Below are 20,601 nucleotides of genomic sequence, written 5' to 3' on the forward strand. Positions count from 1 at the left end.
AATTGACCAGCACAGATCTGCCAGTGGCGTTGCTGGGATCCCAGAGAGATTTTCCCTCCGCACCTGCGGTCTCAAGGGCCGGTGGTGCTTCTGAGTCACTCATTTCACCAGCGATCAATGAGACACTCTTCAGGTCCTCAAGAAGCTTAAGCCTAGCAGACCAAAAATGTCTGTTTTCCACACCCCGCTTCTAAGTCCCACAGCATCTTCTTCCATTCACAAGACATCTTTCATCTCTTTTTCTGAGGCAGATGACAGGGGACTTGCTACAGACAGAATCTTAAATACCTATTTAAAAGAACTTTACGCTGGGCACAGTGGCTCATGCCTGTAATCCCAACACTTTAGGGAGACCGAGTTGGGTGGATGGCTTGAGCCCATGAGTTCAAGACCAGCCTAGGCAATATAGAGAAAGCTCATCTCTATAATAAATACAAAAATTAGCTGGGCGTGGTGGCATGCACCTGTAGTTCCAACTACTTGGGAGGCTGGGGTGGGAGGATAACCTGAGCCTGGGAGATCGAGGCTGCAGTGAGCCGTGATCACACCATGGCATTCCAGCCTGGGCAACATCATGAGACCCTGTCTCAAAAACAGAAAGATAAAAGAACTTTAAAGGTAATGTATTATCTCCAACAACACGGAATAGCTCCCTACAACAGTAACGAAACCAGAACCAGCATCCATCCCTTCTTAGTGATTTTTTAAAAATTACCTCCCAAAAGGAGAAGACAGAGATGTAGAGGACAGTCTAAAACAGGGATTCCCTGATGCTGAGGTTAGCAGATGCTCTGGCCTGATCACTGCTCTGATCCAGGCTGCCAGAACAATCTTTCTCTATAAACCTGCTTTTCAGCTTTATATAAAATAAAAGCATAGCCCAATTTCTTTCCATTTTGCCTGTTCCGAAGCCTGGCAGTTTTGTTGCTAAAATGGAAGATGAAGCTGAATCCAACTCTTGGTTATTTACAGAAGGAAAAAAATCTTTTCCCCAGCCCATGTTAGGGTCTCCAGCTAGGGGGCCTCTAATTACACCAGCCAAAGACAATTCAATCAGGCAAGAAAAAAACAAGTTTATTGGCATGTGCATTGCACTTACATGTGGCAGTACCTGGCAATGAATAACCCAAAGTGTGGTCAGGACTTGGGTTCATCTGTCATCTTAGGCTGACATAAAGGAAAAGGCCTGGAGCTTCTGGGCAGGGGAGGCATGTAGTGGGAAGGTGTCTTGGTCTATTTGTGCTGCTGTAACAGAATGCCACAGACTGTGTAATTTATAAAGAAAAGTGGCTTATCTGGCTCATGGTTCTGAAGACTGGGAAGTCCAAGAGCATGGCATTGGCATCTGGCGAGGGCCTTTTATGCTACATTGTCCCATGGAAGGAGGGTGGAAGTACAAGAGAGGGTGAAAGAGACAGAACAAGAGAGGGTCAAACTCATTTTTATAACAACCCACTCCCACAATGGCATTAATCTATCCTTGAGGGTGGAGGCCTCATGGCCTAATCACCTCTGAACAGTCCTACCTCTTAAACAATGGCAATTAAATTTCAACATGAGTTTTGGAGGGTATATTCAAACCTCAGCAGAAGGTGCCCAGGAAAAGTATGGTAAACAAGGGTTGTTTAGGAAGGTTTGTTATGCAGACTTAAGTCAGTACTTTCTTCCACTGATAAGAGTTGTTACAAGATATCCTTTTCCTTGCATGGAAGACGGAGACGTGGAAATTTCCTTTATAATAAATGTGAATTTTTTTTACAAAATGAAAATGGTTTTTAGAGCCTTTCCTATGGTCTGCTGGTTCTTAATGGGCTTTAATTCAAAATAATCCACATGCGAAGAGGCATATTTTGGGGTGGCGTATCCCAATGCCCCTCAGATGCCTCTTTTGTGAACTGTCCAAGTGGATGCCCACCTCAGGACCTTTGCATTTGCTATTCCCCCAGATTCATTCATGCCTTTTTTTTTTTTTAGATAGAGTCTTGCCCTGTCGCCCAGACTGCAATCTCGGCTCACTGCAACCTCCACCTCCGGGTTCAAGCGATTCTCATACCTCAGACTCCCAAGTGCTGGGATTACAGGCATGCGCCACCACGCCCAGCTAACTTTTGTATTTTTGGTAGAGATGGGGTTTCATCATGTTGGCCAGGCCGGTCTTGAACTCGTGACTTCAAGTGATCCACCCACCCTGGCCTCCCAAAGTGCTGAGATTACAGGTGTGAGCCACTGCACCTGGTCCATTCTTTCATTTTTTTTTTTTTAGTCTCAGCTCAGATATCACCTCCTGTAACTAACAGCTCAATCTGCTTTTCTTTACAACACTTAAAACTATCTAAAAATTATTTATTTGAAAATGATGGCCAGGTGCGGTGGCTTACGCCTGTAATCCCAGCACTTTGGGGGGCTGAGGCGGGCGGATCACCTGAGGTCAGGAGTTAAAGACCAGCCCAGAAACATGGTGAAATCCTGTCTCCACTAAAAATACAAAAATTAGCTGGGCATGGTAGTGAGTGCCTATAATCCCAGCTACATGGGAGGCTGAGGCAGGAGAACTGCTTGAACCCAGGAGGCGGAGGTTGCAGTGAGCGGAGATTGCACCACTGCACTCCAGCCTGGGTGACAGAGCAAGACTCCATCTCAAAAACATTAATAATAAATAAATAAATAAATTACCTGAAAATGGCTGAGATAATTAATACTGGGACTCATTTAGCCACTTCAGCAATATTAGCGGCCAGAGGAGGTGAGGAGACATGATGGTGAGAGGGCTCCTTCCTGCGTCAACCATGCGCATTATGAAGAGTCACATCATGAAGATTCAGTATTGGACTAAGTGCTGCAGGAGAGGGGAAGGACCATGGCGGCTCCCAGGAAGAGGAAATGACATCTGGGTAAGATAACTGTTAAAGAAAAAAAAAATCAATAGCATTTGTTAAAGCATGGTACCAAAGACTTTATTCACAACCATCATGATAGGTACAGGGACCACTGCAACGGGATCTTGCAGCAGGGGAGAGAGATTGGGCTCAACTCCGAAAACAGCATGGGCAAGTGGGCATTTATAGCCAAGGACTGGGGGAGGGGTCAGTGGATGGACAGTTACTAAGAGGACACTTCAGGGGTCCAGGTGATTGTGTCTAAACCACCTCATAGGATTCCTGTTGAAGGCAGGCCAGGGTGATTGGACAGCATGGGGGATGGTGGAGCATGGGGAACCTGATCAGATGTCACCAAGGGGGATCAGATATCAGGGGCAGGGAATCCTGCTAAATTGACAAAGCAGGGATTGCTAAAACAGATGTCACAGGGAAGTGTATGATGGCCCTAGAAGTCTCAGAAGCCTGACTAGAGTTTGGTCAAAGAATTTTTGTCAGGATCATGGAAAATTTAATAAAGTGTAGCTATGAAAGAAAGGACTTAAAATTTATTTAAGCAGAGTAACAAAGAATTAAAAGTCAATCCAGTAAGAGAATATATAGGCCTTAAATCAGCAACCATTAGTGAAGTCTGTGGCCTCTAGTTTTTCTTACTAAAACTTACTCCACTTACAAAATAAATATTGTGGAAAAAACAGGAAATACAAAATGTATGGAGAAAATAAGAAAACCCCCCTGATAATTCTTCCATTCAGAAATAACCAATGTTTAGGTTTGGATATACACCTGTGTTTCTAACACAGTAGTCCCTAGCCACATGTGGTTATTTAATTTAAATTTAAATTGACTAAATGAAAGTAATATTCAAATCATTACTGTCATTTCTGCATTACATCCTTATTTTTGTGTTTCATTTATCAGTATTGTGTCATCAATCACACCTTCCTAGCTAGCTATTAAAACAGTCATTCCTTTTAGCAGCACAATGGTTTATGATATTAACTTTGAGCACAGATACATTTTTCTGGGCTTGTGCAGTGGAGCAGGGCTTGGCTGGGGTGAACCTTGGCTGTTTCCCTTATTAGCTGTGTGGGCTTAGGGAAGAGTTAACTTCTCTGTGGCTCACCTTCTCCATTGTCAAGCGGGGGTAATAGCAGGCTATTTGCAGGGATCAGGAGTTAATACGTGTACACTGCAAGTAATGATCAATAAGTGTCAGCGCCTCCATTCTTTGCCAGGTGTGCACCACAGCTGGGGGATTAAACTTTACCACACCACAGCAGAAAACATATTTGCATAACTTGCTTTTTGTCTTCTTAAGCTTTCCTTGAACTCAATTCCCCAGAGTGGTAGAAGTGGTCATAGGGCACTATCATTTTTATGACTTCTGAATTGCCAGATCACCCTCAGAGAGATTGCATCAGTGTTCGGAGCTTGCAGCCAAGCTGGACCCTACAGCCCTGCCATCTGTGCCCGAAGTTCGATCTTGTTGGCTCCAGAATCCCTAGGACATAGTGCAGGAGTGAATCCCGAGCTGGAGCTGGGTGGGCTGTGGGGTCATTCCAGATTGATTAACCTCCGACCTCTGAAGTCTGCAGCTGGAAGGGGCTCCAGGTAAGAAGATAACTTTGAAGCATCACACCAGGAAACCTACTGCACCTGGACTTTCATGACATCTCCTGCGGGCAATTTTTACCTCCATGAAATTCAGTAACCTTTGCAGCCCCTTCAGCCCAAGACCACCAGGAGCAAACCTGTGGTCCCACAAAATCGGGTGTACTGACCCACTGCAATGAGGGAGCGCCTCCCAAGAACGAAGGGAAAGGCAGAGTTTGAAGGGGTTGAGGGAAGGCAGAGTTTAGGTGACCTTTACATGAAGCAGGGTTCCCACAGGCTGAGGCCAGCAGGACTGTGTTCCGCGGGGCCAAGTGCGGGAAGCTGTGTGCAGACGCCCCCTAGCTGGAGCTGCAGCCTGGATTGGGATGACAGAGGCTAAGTCTCGGTTAGTGGCTGAGCTCCCCGGCCAGACGGGCATGTTTCCTTCTCCCTGCTGTAATCTCAAAGCGGACAGCGTCTGCCGGGTGGTTTCGGGAACAGGGTTTCTCCGAGGGCTAGGGGGCTGCGGTCCCTCCGAGGCGGGGTCGTGGTGGCACTTGGCTGTGGCTGCCTCGCGCCCTCGGGAACGGGCGTCTCCAGCTCGCTGGCAGCTGGTTTTCTCCACGTCTGTCATCGGCCTGGAGTGGCAAGCAAGTAGCTGGTATTTTCAGAGCCGCCCTGCCCCGGACAGAGAAGACCGGGCCCAGCAGGCGTTGGTGGATGCCTTTCAAGCTGTAATCAGTTTCCCCGAACGTGTACCAGGTCTCGGCCACAGCCCGAGCCCAGCGCGCTCCCGCGGGGCACCTGGTGACCCGGTGCAGGGCGGGAGGGCAGGTTCCAGGAACCCGAGGGCCGGAGGGCAGGGCCCCCTTCCCGCACCGTCCCCGGGCTGGCAGGCGCGCCCACGACGGCACGCTCCGAGGCCCCGGGTCCCTTGCCCCCTCCAGTCGCTCCCACTTTCTGCCGGGCTTGCCCAACGAGGGGGCAAACACCACTCTCAGGTGGCGTGGACAGGTAGCTGCCGCCTCGGACTACACCAGCGATCTCAGCTATGAGCCTGGACGCCCGCCCCGCCCTCCCGAGGCCCCGCCCCGGCGCGGCGCGCAGGCGCGGCCCATCCCGCCCGCAGAGCCGCAGTGCCGGGCGCCAGAGCAGCGGCGCCAGAGCAGCTGCACCATCCCGGCGTTCGCGTGTGCCGCCGCTTTCCTCCTCCATCTCTTTTCCTCCGCCTCCGCCGGCGCGATGGCGAAGCCGCTGACAGACAGCGAGAAGCGGAAGCAGATCAGCGTGCGCGGCCTGGCGGGGCTAGGCGACGTGGCCGAGGTGCGGAAGAGCTTCAACCGGCACTTGCACTTCACGCTGGTCAAGGACCGCAATGTGGCCACGCCCCGCGACTACTTCTTCGCGCTGGCGCACACGGTGCGCGACCACCTCGTGGGCCGCTGGATCCGCACGCAGCAGCACTACTACGAGCGCGACCCCAAGGTGAGGCGCTGCCCCGCCCTGTGCGCCCGGGCCCGCTGAGAGGGCGCCGGTCCCGGAGCTGCGCCAGCGGGGGTCTCTGCGGGGCGGCCCGTCGGGCGTTACCCGCGCCCCTAGCCGGCCGGCGGCCAGGCACAGCCGACTGGGGAGTCGCCTGGAAGCCGCAGTCGGCGGGGGCCGGGCGTCCCCTGCGCAGGGCCGCGGCCACGGGTCCGCCCCACTGGGAGCCCGCGCCTGGCGGGGTCCGCCGTCCCCCGCAGATGATGCTGAGCCCGGGAGCCTGGCGGACGTTCCTGGTCTCTTTCTGGCCGTGCGCTTCCGCGCTGGCTGCAGAGCCCGTGCTCCCCGCCCCTGCCTCCAGCCACTCTTTGTTTTCCTGCAGCAGCCTGTGGGAGAAAATGGGACTGGAACCAGGCCTGGGCAGCCTTGTGGGTTGGAATGGGGTGAGCTCGGTAATCTGCAGGGAATTGTGAGACTTTTTTTTGTGTACGCTGCTTAGAAGAAAATCACTGAAGATGCCTGCTTCACGCAGGGAGGGGTATGAAGCTCAGAGATGGAGATGGAGCCCTCGAAGAAGGCTCTGTCCGGAGGTTCCCACACCTCCCTTGGAGAAATTTGCTTGGGTTGAAGTTGACAGAGATCATCTTACTAATTGTTACTTTTTATGTCTTGCAAAAATTTGTTTGAGTAGTGAAACGTTAAAGTCACTGATTGTCCCCGTTACTCTTAACCATGTTTACTATGGGCCTGTGTTCTTGCTGTGTTTTTGGTATTCCTAAATATACATACACATTTTTAAAAAGTATAATGCACATACAGTTTTTTAGATTTTCTGTTTCATTCGTAAACATTTGTAACTTTTTCACTGATAAACAGCTTTGCAGGTCAATGGATAGGATGGTAGTTTTCAGTTTGATAGGTACATGGTAGTCTTGCACAGCCCCCTGTTGCCAGTTTTTTGTTGTTGTCGTTTGCTTTTAAACTCTTGACCATGGAGAATTGTCTTTCTACTACACTAACGTAGAGGGAGAACTGGTGAGGAAGACACACTTCCAGACCTGAAGCCACTTGGCAAAGATTTTACTTGCAGTGTACATCTAGGCAATGAGCACTTGCTTTATGGATTATTTTAGAATATTTTTGTAGGGCATTAAGATATGTTTAATACGGTAATTGCTAAGAGATTGACTGCTTTTCCAAACTTATTCTGGGACATTCTTTTTTCTAAAATAGAGATGGTGAAAGGGACAGATTTGTTAGAATACCAACTGGGGCTCTTCATATTTGGTATGCAAAACATAGAAAGAAGTGGCAACGAATGGCCAAAACAGGTTATAACAAGGGCTTGGGATGACTTTGCCAGGAAAAGCAGCCAAGAAGCAGTGGCTCCCCCAGAATTCCCTGCTGTTGGGAGAGTTCTGATGCACAGCACCATTTTTTTTTTTTTTTTTTTAATTCTGAGTCTTGCCCTGTAGCGTGAAGCTAGAGTGCAGTGGCGCGATCTCGGCTCAGTGCAACCTCCGCCTTCCGGGTTCAAGCAATTCTCCTGCCTTAGCCTCCCGAGTAGCTGGGATTACAGGCGCCTACCACCACGCCCGGCTAATTTTTTGTATCTTTAGTAGAGACGGGATTTCACCATGTTGGCCAGGCTGGTCTCAAACTCCTGACCTCGTGATCCGCCCGCCTCGGCCTCCCAAAGTGCAGGAGTTACAGGCGTGAGCCAACGCACCCGACCCGCAACATCATTTTTATTGTCTAAGTGGCGGATGGCAAGGACATAGCTCTGCCTTCACATTCAAGGGCATTTCCTTGGAGCTGGACCAGGACTCAGCTCTACACCTTAGGGTGCCCATTGGAGTATTTATGTATAATCAGATCCTGGAGAGGCCAGCGATGGGCTCAGGGATTACGGAAATGACCTTCATGAACAAGATAGTCCCTGCAACAAAACAGGTTTTTTGATCCTCCGTGAGATCTCTTTTGATTGTCTACTGTGGTGGCTCTGGGTGGAAACCTTTCTCTTAAACCGCACAGTCTGTAAGTCGTAAAGTTGTAAACTTTTAGATCTCACAGTCTGTAAATAAGCTGTGTGCCTATTCTGAATAGGAAGGACATGGAAAATTGGGATTTAACTGCTTCTTTTCGCTAATTCATGATGAAAATAAGCTTGCAATCCTTTCTTTGGAAAAGTTACATGCTTGCTGGTGATGGACCAGCAACCAGTCCCACCAGAGCCAATGAGAGGAGGTGTGCTCCCAAGAAAATAACTGCTGTGCCTCCCCCTCAGCCAGAAATGACCTCAGACATTCACCGGCACACTGCAGACTGTGGTAATGTGACGCTCTAGAGCTCCTAAATAGAACGCTTTTATTTTTATTTTTGTCTTTTTTTAAATTATGCAAGTCCTGAAGGAAAAATTATTACTGGAGGAAAAATTAGAAAATATAGATAAGCCAGAAGGAAAAAAATTAACTGTAATCCTGTAACCCACTTCTGTTGCCCACTTTGTGCTGTAAATATTTTGTGTTCTACATTGTTTTTTCCGTATTGGCAGAAACTTGTTTTTAATACATAAAATAGCATTATACTGAACCTATTGTTTCATAACTCGTAGCACTTTATTTGTGGTACATAGCAGAAAGAGTAGAAGTTGGGGTGTTCGGAGGAAGATTTGTCAAGCTTTGCCATGCTTGGCAAATCAGCACGTCAAAACATCTGGCTAACATGGAGAGCTTTGTGCTTGGCAAGAGGTGGCGGTTGGTCATGAAGACATTTAATGGATTCTCTGAAGTGGTGGCAAGGTGGCAAGAAGAGTCCAACCTGAAACTGCAGAGCCTGGGATTGCGCTGCATGGAGAAGAAAGAGTGTGCGTGATTCCACGCTCCTTTTCATCCTGGCCTTTCCATTCGGTCTGTGCAACTGTGGGCTTGGGCGGATTTCTTTGCCTTTATTGGCCTCAGTTTTCTCATCTTTAAAATGAGGGGAATCAAGCTGGTGATGTTTCCGAAATCTGTTGCCATTCTGAAATGTTAGAGTTAAAATGTTTCTATTTCATGTTGAATTGACATTCTGTCTCTATCCAGAGAGAATTTGAGGATGCTTATGCTAGATACAGCACAAAAGGTTCGCATTAGAAGGCCTCAGAGTGAGGGTTGGGGTGGGACAGTGAGGGTCAGGACACAAAACACAGACCAGGATCCTGGCAATGAAAGCAGCCCATGCCCAGTTATGAGAGTCACGGGATCCCTTCTATAACATCCTGAAAGGACAGTTGCACGGTTTATTCTGTGGGCCTTTGTGAAGCAGTGTTGTCGATGTGCTGAGCCACTGACCTGCAGCACCCCTGCAGTGGATGTAACAATCAGTTTTTGAGACTCTTCCCATAAGCTCCTGGCATGACTACAACACAGATTAAGGAAAAGCAGCTCTACCTTGGGGCCCACACTGCTGTCCTAAATATTCCTAATGAGATAAACACAATGAAATACGATTAATCTTTTGGTTTGGCTGGACCCAGGAGTTAAAGAAAGATGATCTAGAGAAGTGTTTTGCAGACCCTTCTGCTCTGTGATCCCCACTTCTGGGATTTGTTTTAATTAGTCAGTTGTGGTACCAGCCTCCGGAATCCTAACACTCCCAATTTTTCTGATGTATTTCCACTTTTATGTGTGAAGTTGAGCTTGCATCTCCTGGGCAGGCTTCCCTGACAGCAGATCGCTCAAAGTCATTTTCTCTGACCAGTAGCTGATGGTGGGTGCTGTTTTGTGTTGCTGACAGCTAGCCACTTGGAAGGTAGGCCCCAGCTGTCATTTTAGCAGATGGAGAAGCCTACAGTGTGTGCCTTCATTTTCTGCAGAAGACAGCCTGGCCTCTGCCCTTGCAGGCTGTGGTGGCTGGTTTTATGTGTCAACTTGGCTGTTGTGCCTAGATAGTAACGTGGATGTCCCTCTCGGGGGGTGGGGGGGTGGTGTTTCCCACACTGACTGAGCATCTTACAATTCAGTTCCGTTCTGATGCTGTCTACCTGGATGTAGCCTCGGATCCCACAGGCTAAAGGCTCAGTCCCACAAGACTTCTCCACCCCAGATGTCAGTTGCACATCAGGACCTCCCTTCTGACCTCTGACCGACAGCCTCCTCAGGTTTGATGATTTGCCAGAATGGCTCATGAAACTCAGGGAAACACTTCACCTGCGTTTACCAATTACTTACAAAGAATACAACCCAGGAACAGCCAGATAGAAGATATGCAGAGGGCAGGTCTGAGGGAGGGTGCAGGGGCTTCCATTCCCTCTGCAGGTGCCACTGTCCCAGCACCTCCAGGATTCACTGAACTGGAAGGAAGCTCTTCCATCCCCTTCAGTTGGGGATTTTATGGAGGCCGCAGTTACCTAGTGTGATTATTGGCCATTGGTGATGAGCTCAGCCTTTAGCCCCTCTCCCTTCACTGGAGGTTGGGGCTGGCGGGAGGGGTGGGCCTGAAACTTCCAACCCTCTAATTACAGAGCTGGTTCCCCTGGCAGCCAGCCTCTGCCCTTAGGGGCTTGCCAAAAGTCACCTTTTGGTGACCACATCAGGCATGGTTGAAAGGGACTTGTTGTGAATAACAAAAGACACTTCTTTCATTTTTATTGCTCTTATCACTTAGGAAATTACAAGGGTGTTAGGAGCACTGGCCAGGAAGAACAAATAAGTATATCTCATTACATCACAGTTTCACAGCCTCCCATGGGGGAAGGCCTTGCAGAACAAACCCTGCCACCAGCTACCTTGCACCGGAGCTGCAGCTTGCCTGGGTCTCCAGCCTGCTGGCCCACCCCACCCTGTAGGTTGTGGCCTTGCACTTCAGAATCACTTGAGCCAATTTCTTAAATCTGTCTCTCTCTACACATACCTTACTGTTCTGTGTCTCTGGAGAACCCTGACTAATCCACAGGGGCCGTGGTGGCTTTATAAAATATGGCCGGGCGTGGTGACTCACACCTGTAATCCCAGCACTTTGGGAGGCTGAGGCAGGTGGATCACCTGAGGTCAAAAGTTCGAGACCAGCCTGACCAATATGGTGAAACCTGGTCTCTATTAAAAATACAAAAATTAGCCGGGCGTGGTGGTGGACATCTGTAGTCCCAGCTATTCGGGAGGCTGAGACAGGAGAATTGCTTGAACCAGGGAGGCGGAGGTTGCAGGGAGCCAAGACTGCGCCATTGCACTCCAGCCTGGGCAACTCTGCCTAAATAAAATAAAATAAAATAAGGTAACCGACCTCACCTCCACATCTCAGCCATATTTCCTTTTAAACTTTATGTGATTTCAGACCCTTAAAAAGTTGCAAGAATAATATAGAGATTTCTTGTAATTCCTGTTTACCCTTCATCCGGATTCCCCAGATGTTAAACATTGCAACACACTTGTTAGATCATTTTATCACTGTAAGTTCATTTTTCTCTGAATCATTTGAAAGTAAGAACCAGCCTGACCAACAAGGTGAAACCCCATCTTTACTAAAAATACAAAAATTAGCCAGGCATGGTGGTGGGCGCCTGTAGTCCCAGGTACTTGGGGGACTGAGGCAGGAGGATTGCTTGAACCTGGGAGGAGCAGGTTGCAGTGAGCCGAGATCATGCCACTGCATTCCAGCCTGGGCAACGGAGCGAGACTCTGTCTCAAAAAAAAAAAAAAAAACTGAGTCGTAGCCTTGTTGCCCCTTCACCCCCAAAAACGGCAGTGAGTACTCCGGAAAAACAGGGAAGCTCTCCTACACACCCACAGTAGAGCAGTTAAACTCTGGACATTTTAATCAACACAGTGCTGTTGTCTGCAAATCTTTTCAGTGTCACCAGCTGTCCTGCTTAATAAATACAAATAAAATGCAATAATACAATTGTAAAAAATACAAATAAATAATTGGGAGAACTTTAGAAGTCTTTTCAGATTATATCTTTTATTATTATTATTATTAAACGGATCAAAGCTTTAAGCCATTTGGAAATTCAAAGCATCCTAAGACATGCAGCAAATAACCACAGGAGATAGGAGCTGGCTTTTTCTCACCCATGCAGAATGGCATTCTTAGGATACGGTGAAGGGAAGAGAAGTGAACACAGATTTAGAAAGGTAATTGGACAGTAAGAGAAGTTTGGTTAACAGTGTCTTCAGCAGTACCTTGAGTAGGAATGACATGTAATTTTAGGTATAGCTAAGTGGCATTTCTCGGCCTACAAACAGTTAAAATGAAAGATTAAAGTAGTGTTTAAAAACGATGACTGGTAGCTCACTAGTTATAAATATAGTTTGACACGGTCCAGATCACTTAGTGTATGTTGATTAGGCTCTGTCAGTGATAAGGAGAAGGCTCCCATCGCTTTCTGGCTCTGGATTAGTACTGAATAGACTTTTTGTGGAGCTTAATTGCATAGAAGGCGGGAGACAGTGACTTGTGGTAATGTGTGTCATGGAGTGTAGAAGGAATTTGTTTACTACAGAACCAAGTGATCTCTTAAGATCCCCATAAGTTCTAAAGTTCTATAATTCTTTCACATTTGACATTTTCAAAATTGAGCAAACAGACCTGTGTTTGAGTCGTAGGTACTGGAGTGAGAAGGAAATCCACGATCCACGTTGAGAAGCCTGCCCACTGTTCATGGGAAGCCAAGTTTCCCTGGCAGTTAATTCGTTAAGAAAGTACCGTGTGACTTCACAGGCTGGGAGCTTGAGAGATGTGCTAGCTAATCCTCACATCCTTACAGCAGATACAGTAGTGGATTATCAGATTGCTCTGTGAGCAACTCCCCAGAAGCCCCCTCAGACACAGTGGAGTGGACACTGTGACACTGTCAAGGAAACCAAAGACCAACCTCAGCGTCTGGCGGGTGGGAGGCCCCTCAACATCTCTCCTCCCACAGGACCTCGGTTCCCCTGGATGGTATCTGAGACTGCTCAGCTCACCAGCAGGAGCCAGCAGGTCCAGCCCAGGGAGGTGGCCCCTTTGTGTCTGGAGGGGCTGGGAGCCCCCCGCTCCAAGGCCTGGCTGGTGGAACGTGGTGCCCACTGGCCTCTGGCTGGCTCAGTGGCCTGTGTTCCTGTGTCTTATCAGGGCCAGCTCTGTCCACAGTGCCTGGGTGGCAGGGAGGGACACTCTGCCCTGTGAGTCACTCTGTGCCCATGTAGGAACCAGTAGAGGGCGGCTGGTCTGAGGCATGCTGGCACCGATAGAATCGAATACACAAAAGGAGAGTTGCTGTGCTTTCCTGGGGACAGGAGGACCGGTTTCAGACCAGATCTGCCTGCAGAATGAGGCTCTTCATCTTGGTGAAAGCAGCCGCCCAACTCTTTTTTTTTTTTTTTTGAGGTGGAGTTTCGCTCTTGTTGCCCAGGCTGGAGTGCAGTGGCACAATCTCTACTCACTGCAACCTCCGCCTCCCGGGTTCAGGCGATTCTCCTGCCTCAGCCTTCCGAATAGCTGGGATTACAGGTGTGCACCACCACGCCCAGCTAGTTTTGTATTTTTAGTAGAGACAGGGTTTCACCATGTTGGCCAGGCTGGTCTTGAGCTCCTGACCTCAAGTGATACACCTGCCTCAGCCTCCCAAAGTGCTGGGATTATAGGCGTGAGCCACCACACCTGGCTCCAGCTCTTTCTTTTGTTTCCCTGAATGTTGGGAAAGTTCTTTCTTTTTCCACCAGAGTATTAAGACACCAACGTTAAATGAAGACTCTAGTTAAAAATCCCTTCAGAAAAGGGAGAAAAAATTGGTGGTCTCCACAGGCCCAATTCTGTGAATCTCTGTCTGTAAAGAGCAAAATGAGGCTCTGCCGGTTGGTGTTACACTCTCTTTTCAGAGTCTGTTAACTCCTAAGGTGTCTTTAGATGATTGGTATGTTGTGTACTGTTCGTGTTGATCATATTTTCATCTATTTTTGAGCTTTATGTTTTTCTATTATTTGCCTGGTTGTGTAGGCTTTGCATGTGATAAACTCTGTTAAAAAAAAAAAAAAGCGGAGGGCCTGGCTTGAACCCAGGAGGCGGAGGTTGCAGTGAGCCAAGATTGCACCATTGCATTCCAGCCTGGGCAACAGAGCGAAACTCTGTCTCAAAAAAAAACAAAAAACAAAAACAAAAAACAGGCTGGCTTTAGGCTACTTAACACTTGTTATGTCATATTGCAAGAAGGGACCATGGTAGAAAGATCAATGGCCCAGTTCAATCCCAGGCGGCAGGGCCTCCTTAGAGCAGAGCTGCTGAGCAGGGAGGTTAAGGGATCGTGTTGGCATTTTCAGGCTGAAGCAGGTGAGTCCGGTTCTCCAACCAGCGCTCCCTGAGCAGGGAAGCCCTGTTCATGGTTGCACAGGAGGAGCCAGAGGGGAGTGAGTGGAAACAGGCTGTCCTGCAGCAGCAGGATTTGGGGTCATGGAAGAGCTAGGTCCCTAGGCTGTTGCTTGGACAAAGCCTATCCCTTTACATGGTTTTTTTCAGAACTGCCACTTGACAACTTTCTAGGCTTTGCATTTCTCCTTGAAAAGTCTGGTATGGTGAGGCGAACCAGCCTTGCCTGAGTCCTAGCCTAGCCCTGTGCGAGCCCACAGGTGAATGTGGTCCTCTCAGAGGCTGAGTGACTTGCCCAGGTCACCCAGCTAGCCAGGGCAGGGAGCTGGGATGAGACCCCAGCCTGTACCATTCAAGTCTGCATTTTCTTGGCCAGCTCCTCCAGCAAGCCTCTTTTCAGTTTCATGGTTTTCACTCTGAACCATATTAAGGTAAAAGCAAAATAGACACATCTCAGCAAATGATGAAAGTTCTTAAATTGAAACAAGTTGCAGAAAAACCTCAAAGCAGCAAAACACATTGCAGTCCCCAAGGACAGAGCCTGTGGCCCGGCAGGCCCTGGGCAGTGCCTTGGGGGCTGTGCTTCAGCAGGAGGCTGCAGAACCCTCGATGTCTGCATGCAACCTGGACAATTGGAGACGCACAGGCTTCGAGTCTAGGCCCAGCACTTCCTGTGTCAGTCCTGTCCCTTACAAACAGAGATAATCAAGCTCTTGGGACATAACTGGTAAACCTTTTCCCCACAGTAGAAAAGTTCTAAGTAGAAGTTAGGAACTTTTGCAGAGAGAGCAAACTACAACCTAAAAATCCACATTTTAGCCAGGTGTGGTGGCATGCCCCTGTAGTGCCAGCTGCTTGGGAGGCTGAGACGCGAGGATCACTTGAGGCCAGGAGTTTGCAGCCAGCCTGGGCAACATAGTGAGACCGTCATCTCTTAAAAAAAAATACACATTTTTAGTTAAAGGCAAAGTAAAAACATTCTGGTCATGTTCCTGGCCTGTCAGCTTTTTATAAAACCTCTTGTTGATACTTGACCCACAGTATTTTCTCAGACAGCCAGGGTCTAGTTGGGCTCAGTATGATTTCGCACTGGTTAATAAACGCTGCCTGGACAGTGCCTGTGGCTTCCTCTGCCAGAGGGGGGAGGCAGGTGCTATGGAAACCCCATAGAATGTTAAGTTCGTTCAAATGTAGTGTAAATAAAATCCAGCATGATGAAAGTCCGCAAGAGGCCTGACTGTGAGTGACAGCAGCAGTAGTTGTACTTATAGTGGCTATGAGGACTCATTAATTATGCTGCTGTAATTTCCTGTGACGTAAAGGACTTTGGAATTTATACAGTAATGTAGAAGCCTATATTCAGATGATCAAAAAAGTAAAAACAGGCCATTGAAGACAGAGCTATCATTTGTGTGTGTGTGTTCTTTCAATTTGTAGATTTAGGTATTTATAGAGTATTCTTAAATTATGTATTAAAAACTTTATGGGCCTCACCGGCGACCCATGGAGAATTCCAGGGAATCACTACATGGTGCCGGTCAGCGTGGTCAGCTATCTCCACTGTCAAGTTGCTGCCGTTTCCTTTCTGTGCTCCTCAGCAGGGTGTCGCTACATCCAGCCCACCCTCAAGGTGGCAGACAGGGAAGTAAGCTCCTCCTCCTGGAGTGAAGAATATCAGAAAGTGTTTGGCCCCTGGTTAAAACCACCACAGCAATTAGTAAATATTTCAGGGGAGATGTTGGCTGTGCACATATCCTGTTAGTCCTTGGAGTTGTGCCCACTGATCTTAGCATTCAGCCCTGGCTGCTGCAGGCCCGTGGATGGCCGTAAGAAGTACTCGGTAGAGAAAGTAGGGCACCTAGAACCCCGCTCAGGGCCCAGGAGGCACTGCATGGGTGGCTGTCCTTGATACAGCACCTCACTGGCATAGAGCTGGCTCATGTGGCAACCCCAAGCCAGCCAGCCAGCAGGCATCAGCCAAGAGACTTCTGCTGGGGAACATGGATGCATCCATTCAGCTGTCTGTGCTGCGTTCATTGGTGCTTCACGTGGGTGCTAGAAGTTGTGCTCAGGGCTTTCCATTGAGTACTTGAAGACATGGCCTGTGTTACATCTGTGTTAGAGATGTGAAGTAACTTGCCCAAGGGCACATGGCTGGTAAGAGGCTAAGTGCAGACCTGGGTCTGTCCAGTTCTGGGTGCCTTGGCCCCAACCACCAACCTGCCCTGCCTCCCCACACATCATGGAAAGTTAGTGTGTGTTCATCCAGGGACTGGAGGGTCAGGGAAGAGAAGGCCGTGTTGAGGAGGGGTCTCCTGGGTGGGCTGCTTTTGGGGGCTGCAGTCAGCAGGCTGCCTGACAGAGCAAGCCCAGTTTTTGTGCGTTGGGTTGACATAAATGAAATCCCGAGTGGGGGCTTGGCTTCATGGGTCGTGTCATCTCTGTAACCTTCCTAAAGTGTAGAATGGAATGAGAAATCTTATTCTTTCTTCTGCTTCCTCAGCGCATTTATTATCTTTCCCTGGAATTCTACATGGGTCGCACGCTGCAGAACACGATGGTGAACCTGGGCCTTCAGAATGCCTGCGATGAAGCCATCTATCAGGTACAGGGCTTCGTGGCCGGGCTTCTGGGTGGCCCCTCGTGGTGCTTTGAGGTCTGAATCCATTTTCCCACAGAGGTGAGCCCTGATGTTAAGACTAGCAGCTATCTGGGAATCGGGAGATTTACGGCCTGTTCTCCCCTCCTGGAAGGAATGGGTTGGCGGGGCTGCTCTCTGTTTTTGAGAGTAGAAAGTAAGAATCGAACGGACCGCAAGCATGGGGTTGAATTGGGATGCGAAGGTGTGGAGGTTCTAGAGGCCATCCCACACCCCACCCCACCTCTGGGGCGGATTTAGAGCACTGCACCAGTGGTTGGTATTATTCCATTTTGACTTCATCAAACTGCTAACCCATGTCTGGTTTCCCTCCCTCCACCCCTGAGATGACCTCCGGAGCTCACCTTAGTTGTCTAGTTGTAAAAGCACTATTTCTCCCCTAAAAACAAAACCTGCCTTTTCTTGAGAGTTCTTCATTAGCACTTGTTCACTTTGAACTTAATCCTTTCACAGTTCCTTTGTGGTTTTAGAGCAGAACAGCCATTGGCTTCCTGGTCTGTCTTCGCTTCTCTTCCCAGCTGAGTCTCTAGAGTATAACCCTTTACCTGTGCATAGATGGGTGCCTTCATGGCGGGGCCCCTCCACCTCAGCGCCCTGCCACCGCCTTTGCTTTGCTTGGGTTTGGATGTGTGTGTGGGAGGAGTGGGGGTGTTTTGTTGGGGGCAAATGTCTTGCATGGCTGGGAGGCAGCTCAACATTGCCTGGGGCTCCGTCTCCCCCTGCAGGACCTCATAGCTGTGTCTGTGCTCAACAAAATGCAACAAAAACTTCACTCCGCATGTTCGAAATTAGCTAATGGCGCTAAAGGTTACCCTGGCAGGTGACTTGTCATTTACGTCTGTTTACTGAGTGTTAACATTAGGGCATGTCTGTAAGAAGTACAGAACATGTAATATCTTAGTCTTGTCTTTGGATTTTACCATTATAGAATGCATTTTCTTTTTCGAAACACTTTATGCAGTTCTTACATATAGTAAAAATTTTAGGGAATAGTTTGCCTCATAAACATGCAATATGTTTATAATTTTTATTCACAGAAAATGAATGTTAATTATAGAAATTTAGAAATTGCAGGCAAGCATGTATCCTTTTAAACTTTGTACACTTGATGGGAGGTTCCAAGATGGCCGAATAGGAACAGCTCCAGTCTACAGCTCTCAGCGTGAGTGATGCAGAAGATGGGTGATTTCTGCATTTCCAACTGAGGTACTGGGTTCATCTCACTGGGGCTTGTCGGACTGTGGGTGCAGGACAGTGGGTGTAGCCCACCGAGCGTGAGAGCGTGAGCTAAAGCAGGGCGAGGCATTGCCTCACCCGGGAATCGCAAGGGATCAGGGAATTCCCTTTCCTAGCCAAGGGAAGCTGTGACCAATGGCACCTGGAGAATTGGATCACTCCCACCCTAATACTCCACTTTTCCAATGGTCTTAGCAAATGGCACACGAGGAAATTATATCCCGCGCCAGGCTCGGAGGGTCCCACGCCCACGGAGCCTCACTCATTGCTAGCACAACAGTCTGAGATTGAACTGCAAGGCGGCAGTGAGGCTTGGGGAGGGGCGTCCACCATTGCTGAGGCTTGAGTAGGTAAACAGAGCAGCCGGGAAGCTTGAACTGGGTGGAGCCCACCACAGCTCAAGTAGGCCTGCCTGCCTCTGTAGACTCCACCTCTGGGGGCAGGGCATAGCTGAACAAAAGGCAGCAGAAACTTCTGCAGACAAATGTCTCTGTGTGACAGCTTTGAAGACAGTAGTGTTTCTCCCAGTACAGAGTTTGAGATCTGAGAATGGACAGACTGCTTCCACAAGTGGGTCCCTGACCCCCGAGTAGCCTACCTAACTGGGAGGCACCTCCCAGTAGGGGCCGACTGACACCTCACACAGCCGGGTGCCCCTCTGAGATGAAGCTTCCAGAGGAACGATCAGGCAGCAACGTTTGCTGTTCTGCAGTATTCACTGTTCTGCAGCCTCCGCTGGTGATACCCAGGCAAACAGGGTCTGGAGTGGACCTCCAGCAAACTCCAACAGACCTGCAGCTGAAGGTCCTGACTGTTAGAAGGAAAACTAACAAACAGAAAGGACATCCACACCAAAACCCCGTCTGTACGTCACCATCATCAAAGACCAAAGGTAGATAAAACCACAAAGATGGGGAGAAACCAGAGCAGAAAAGCTGAAAATTCTAAAAATCAGAGTGCCTCTTCTCCTCCAAAGGAACGCAGCTCCTCGCCAGCAATGGAACAAAGCTGGACGGAGGATGACTTTGATGAGTTGAGAGGAGAAGGCTTCAGACGATCAAACTTCTCCGAGCTAAAGGAGGATGATCGAACCCATCACAAAGAAGCTAAAAACCTTGAAAAAAGATTAGACAAATGGCTAACTAGAATAACCAGTGCAGAGAAGTCCTTAAATGACCTGATGGAGCTGAAAACCATGGCACGAGAACTACATGATGCATGCACAAGCTTCAGTAGCCAATTCGATCAACTGGAAAAAAGGGTATCAGTGATTGAAGATCAAATGAATGACATGAAGTGAGAAGAGAAGTTCAGAGAAAACAGAGTAAAAAGAAATGAACAAAGCCTCCAAGAAATATGGGACTATGTGAAGAGACCAATCTACGGCTGATTGATGTATCTGAAAGTGATGGGGAGAATGGCACCAAGTTGGAAAACACTCTTCAGGATATTATCCAGGAGAACTTCCCCAACCTAGCAAGGCAGGCCAACACTCAAATACAGGAAATACAGAAAACGCCACAAAGATACTCCTCGAGAAGAGCAACTCCAAGGCACATAATTGTCAGATTCACCAAAGTTGAAATGAAGGAGAAAATGTTAAGGGCAACCAGAGAGAAAGGTTGGGTTACCCGCAAAGGGAAGCCCATCAGACTAACAGCAGATCTCTTCGCAGAAACTGCAAGCCAGAAGAGAGTGGGGGCCAATATTCAACATTCTTAAAGAAAAGAATTTTCAACCCAGAATTTCATATCCAGCCAAACTAAGCTTCATAAGTGAAGGAGAAATAAAATCCTTTACAGACCAGCAAATGCTGAGAGATTTTGTCACCACCAGGCCTGCTCTAAAAGAGCTCCTGAAGGAAGCACTAAACATGGAAAGGAACAACCGGTACCAGCCACTGCAAAAACATGCCAAATTGTAAAGACCATCAAGGCTAGGAAGAAACTCTATCAGCTACCGGGCAGAATAACCAGCTAACATCATAATGACAGGATCAAATTCACATATAACAATATTAACCTTAAATGTAAATGGGCGAAATGCTCCAATTAAAAGACACAGACTGGCAGACTGGATAGAGTCAAGACCCATCAGTGTGCTGTATTCAGGAGACCCATCTCACATGCGGAGACACACATAGGCTCAAAATAAAGGGATGGAGGAAGATCTACCAAGCAAATGGAAAACAAAAAAAAAAGCAGGGGTTGCAATCCTAGTCTCTGATAAAACAGACTTTAAGCCAACAAAGATCAAAAGAGACAAAGAAGGCCATTACTTAATGGTAAAGGGATCAATTCAACAAGAAGAGCTAACTATTCTAAATACATATGCACTCAATACAGGAGCACCCAGATTCATAAAGCAAGTCCTTAGAGACCTACAAAGAGACTTAGACTCCCACACAATAATAATGGGAGACTTTAACAC

The 20,601-nt window shown here is 48.2% G+C and overlaps 1 protein-coding gene and 1 long non-coding RNA gene across 2 annotated transcripts in view; one reads left to right on the forward strand and one right to left on the reverse strand.

Moving 5' to 3' along the window:
- Positions 1 to 1,053: 1,053 nt before the first annotated feature.
- LOC129394927 (uncharacterized) lies at positions 1,054 to 5,353 on the reverse strand. Its single transcript, XR_008622323.1, has 2 exons — positions 4,003 to 5,353; positions 1,054 to 2,900 (listed from the first exon to the last, which is right to left on the reverse strand). It is a non-coding gene; the product is annotated as an uncharacterized LOC129394927 (long non-coding RNA).
- Positions 5,354 to 5,558: 205 nt separating this feature from the next.
- The window catches only part of PYGB (glycogen phosphorylase B), a 52,010-nt gene continuing 36,967 nt past the window's right edge, over positions 5,559 to 20,601 (forward strand). Inside the window, exons 1-2 of the mRNA XM_034947581.3 lie at positions 5,559 to 5,957; positions 16,780 to 16,881. Coding sequence (XP_034803472.1) covers positions 5,715 to 5,957; positions 16,780 to 16,881 — 345 coding nt within the window. The 5' untranslated portion in view covers positions 5,559 to 5,714. The remainder of the gene's footprint in view (positions 5,958 to 16,779; positions 16,882 to 20,601) is intronic.

Source organism: Pan paniscus, chromosome 21, assembly GCF_029289425.2.
Source record: "Pan paniscus chromosome 21, NHGRI_mPanPan1-v2.0_pri, whole genome shotgun sequence".
NCBI classification, from domain to species: domain Eukaryota; kingdom Metazoa; phylum Chordata; class Mammalia; order Primates; family Hominidae; genus Pan; species Pan paniscus.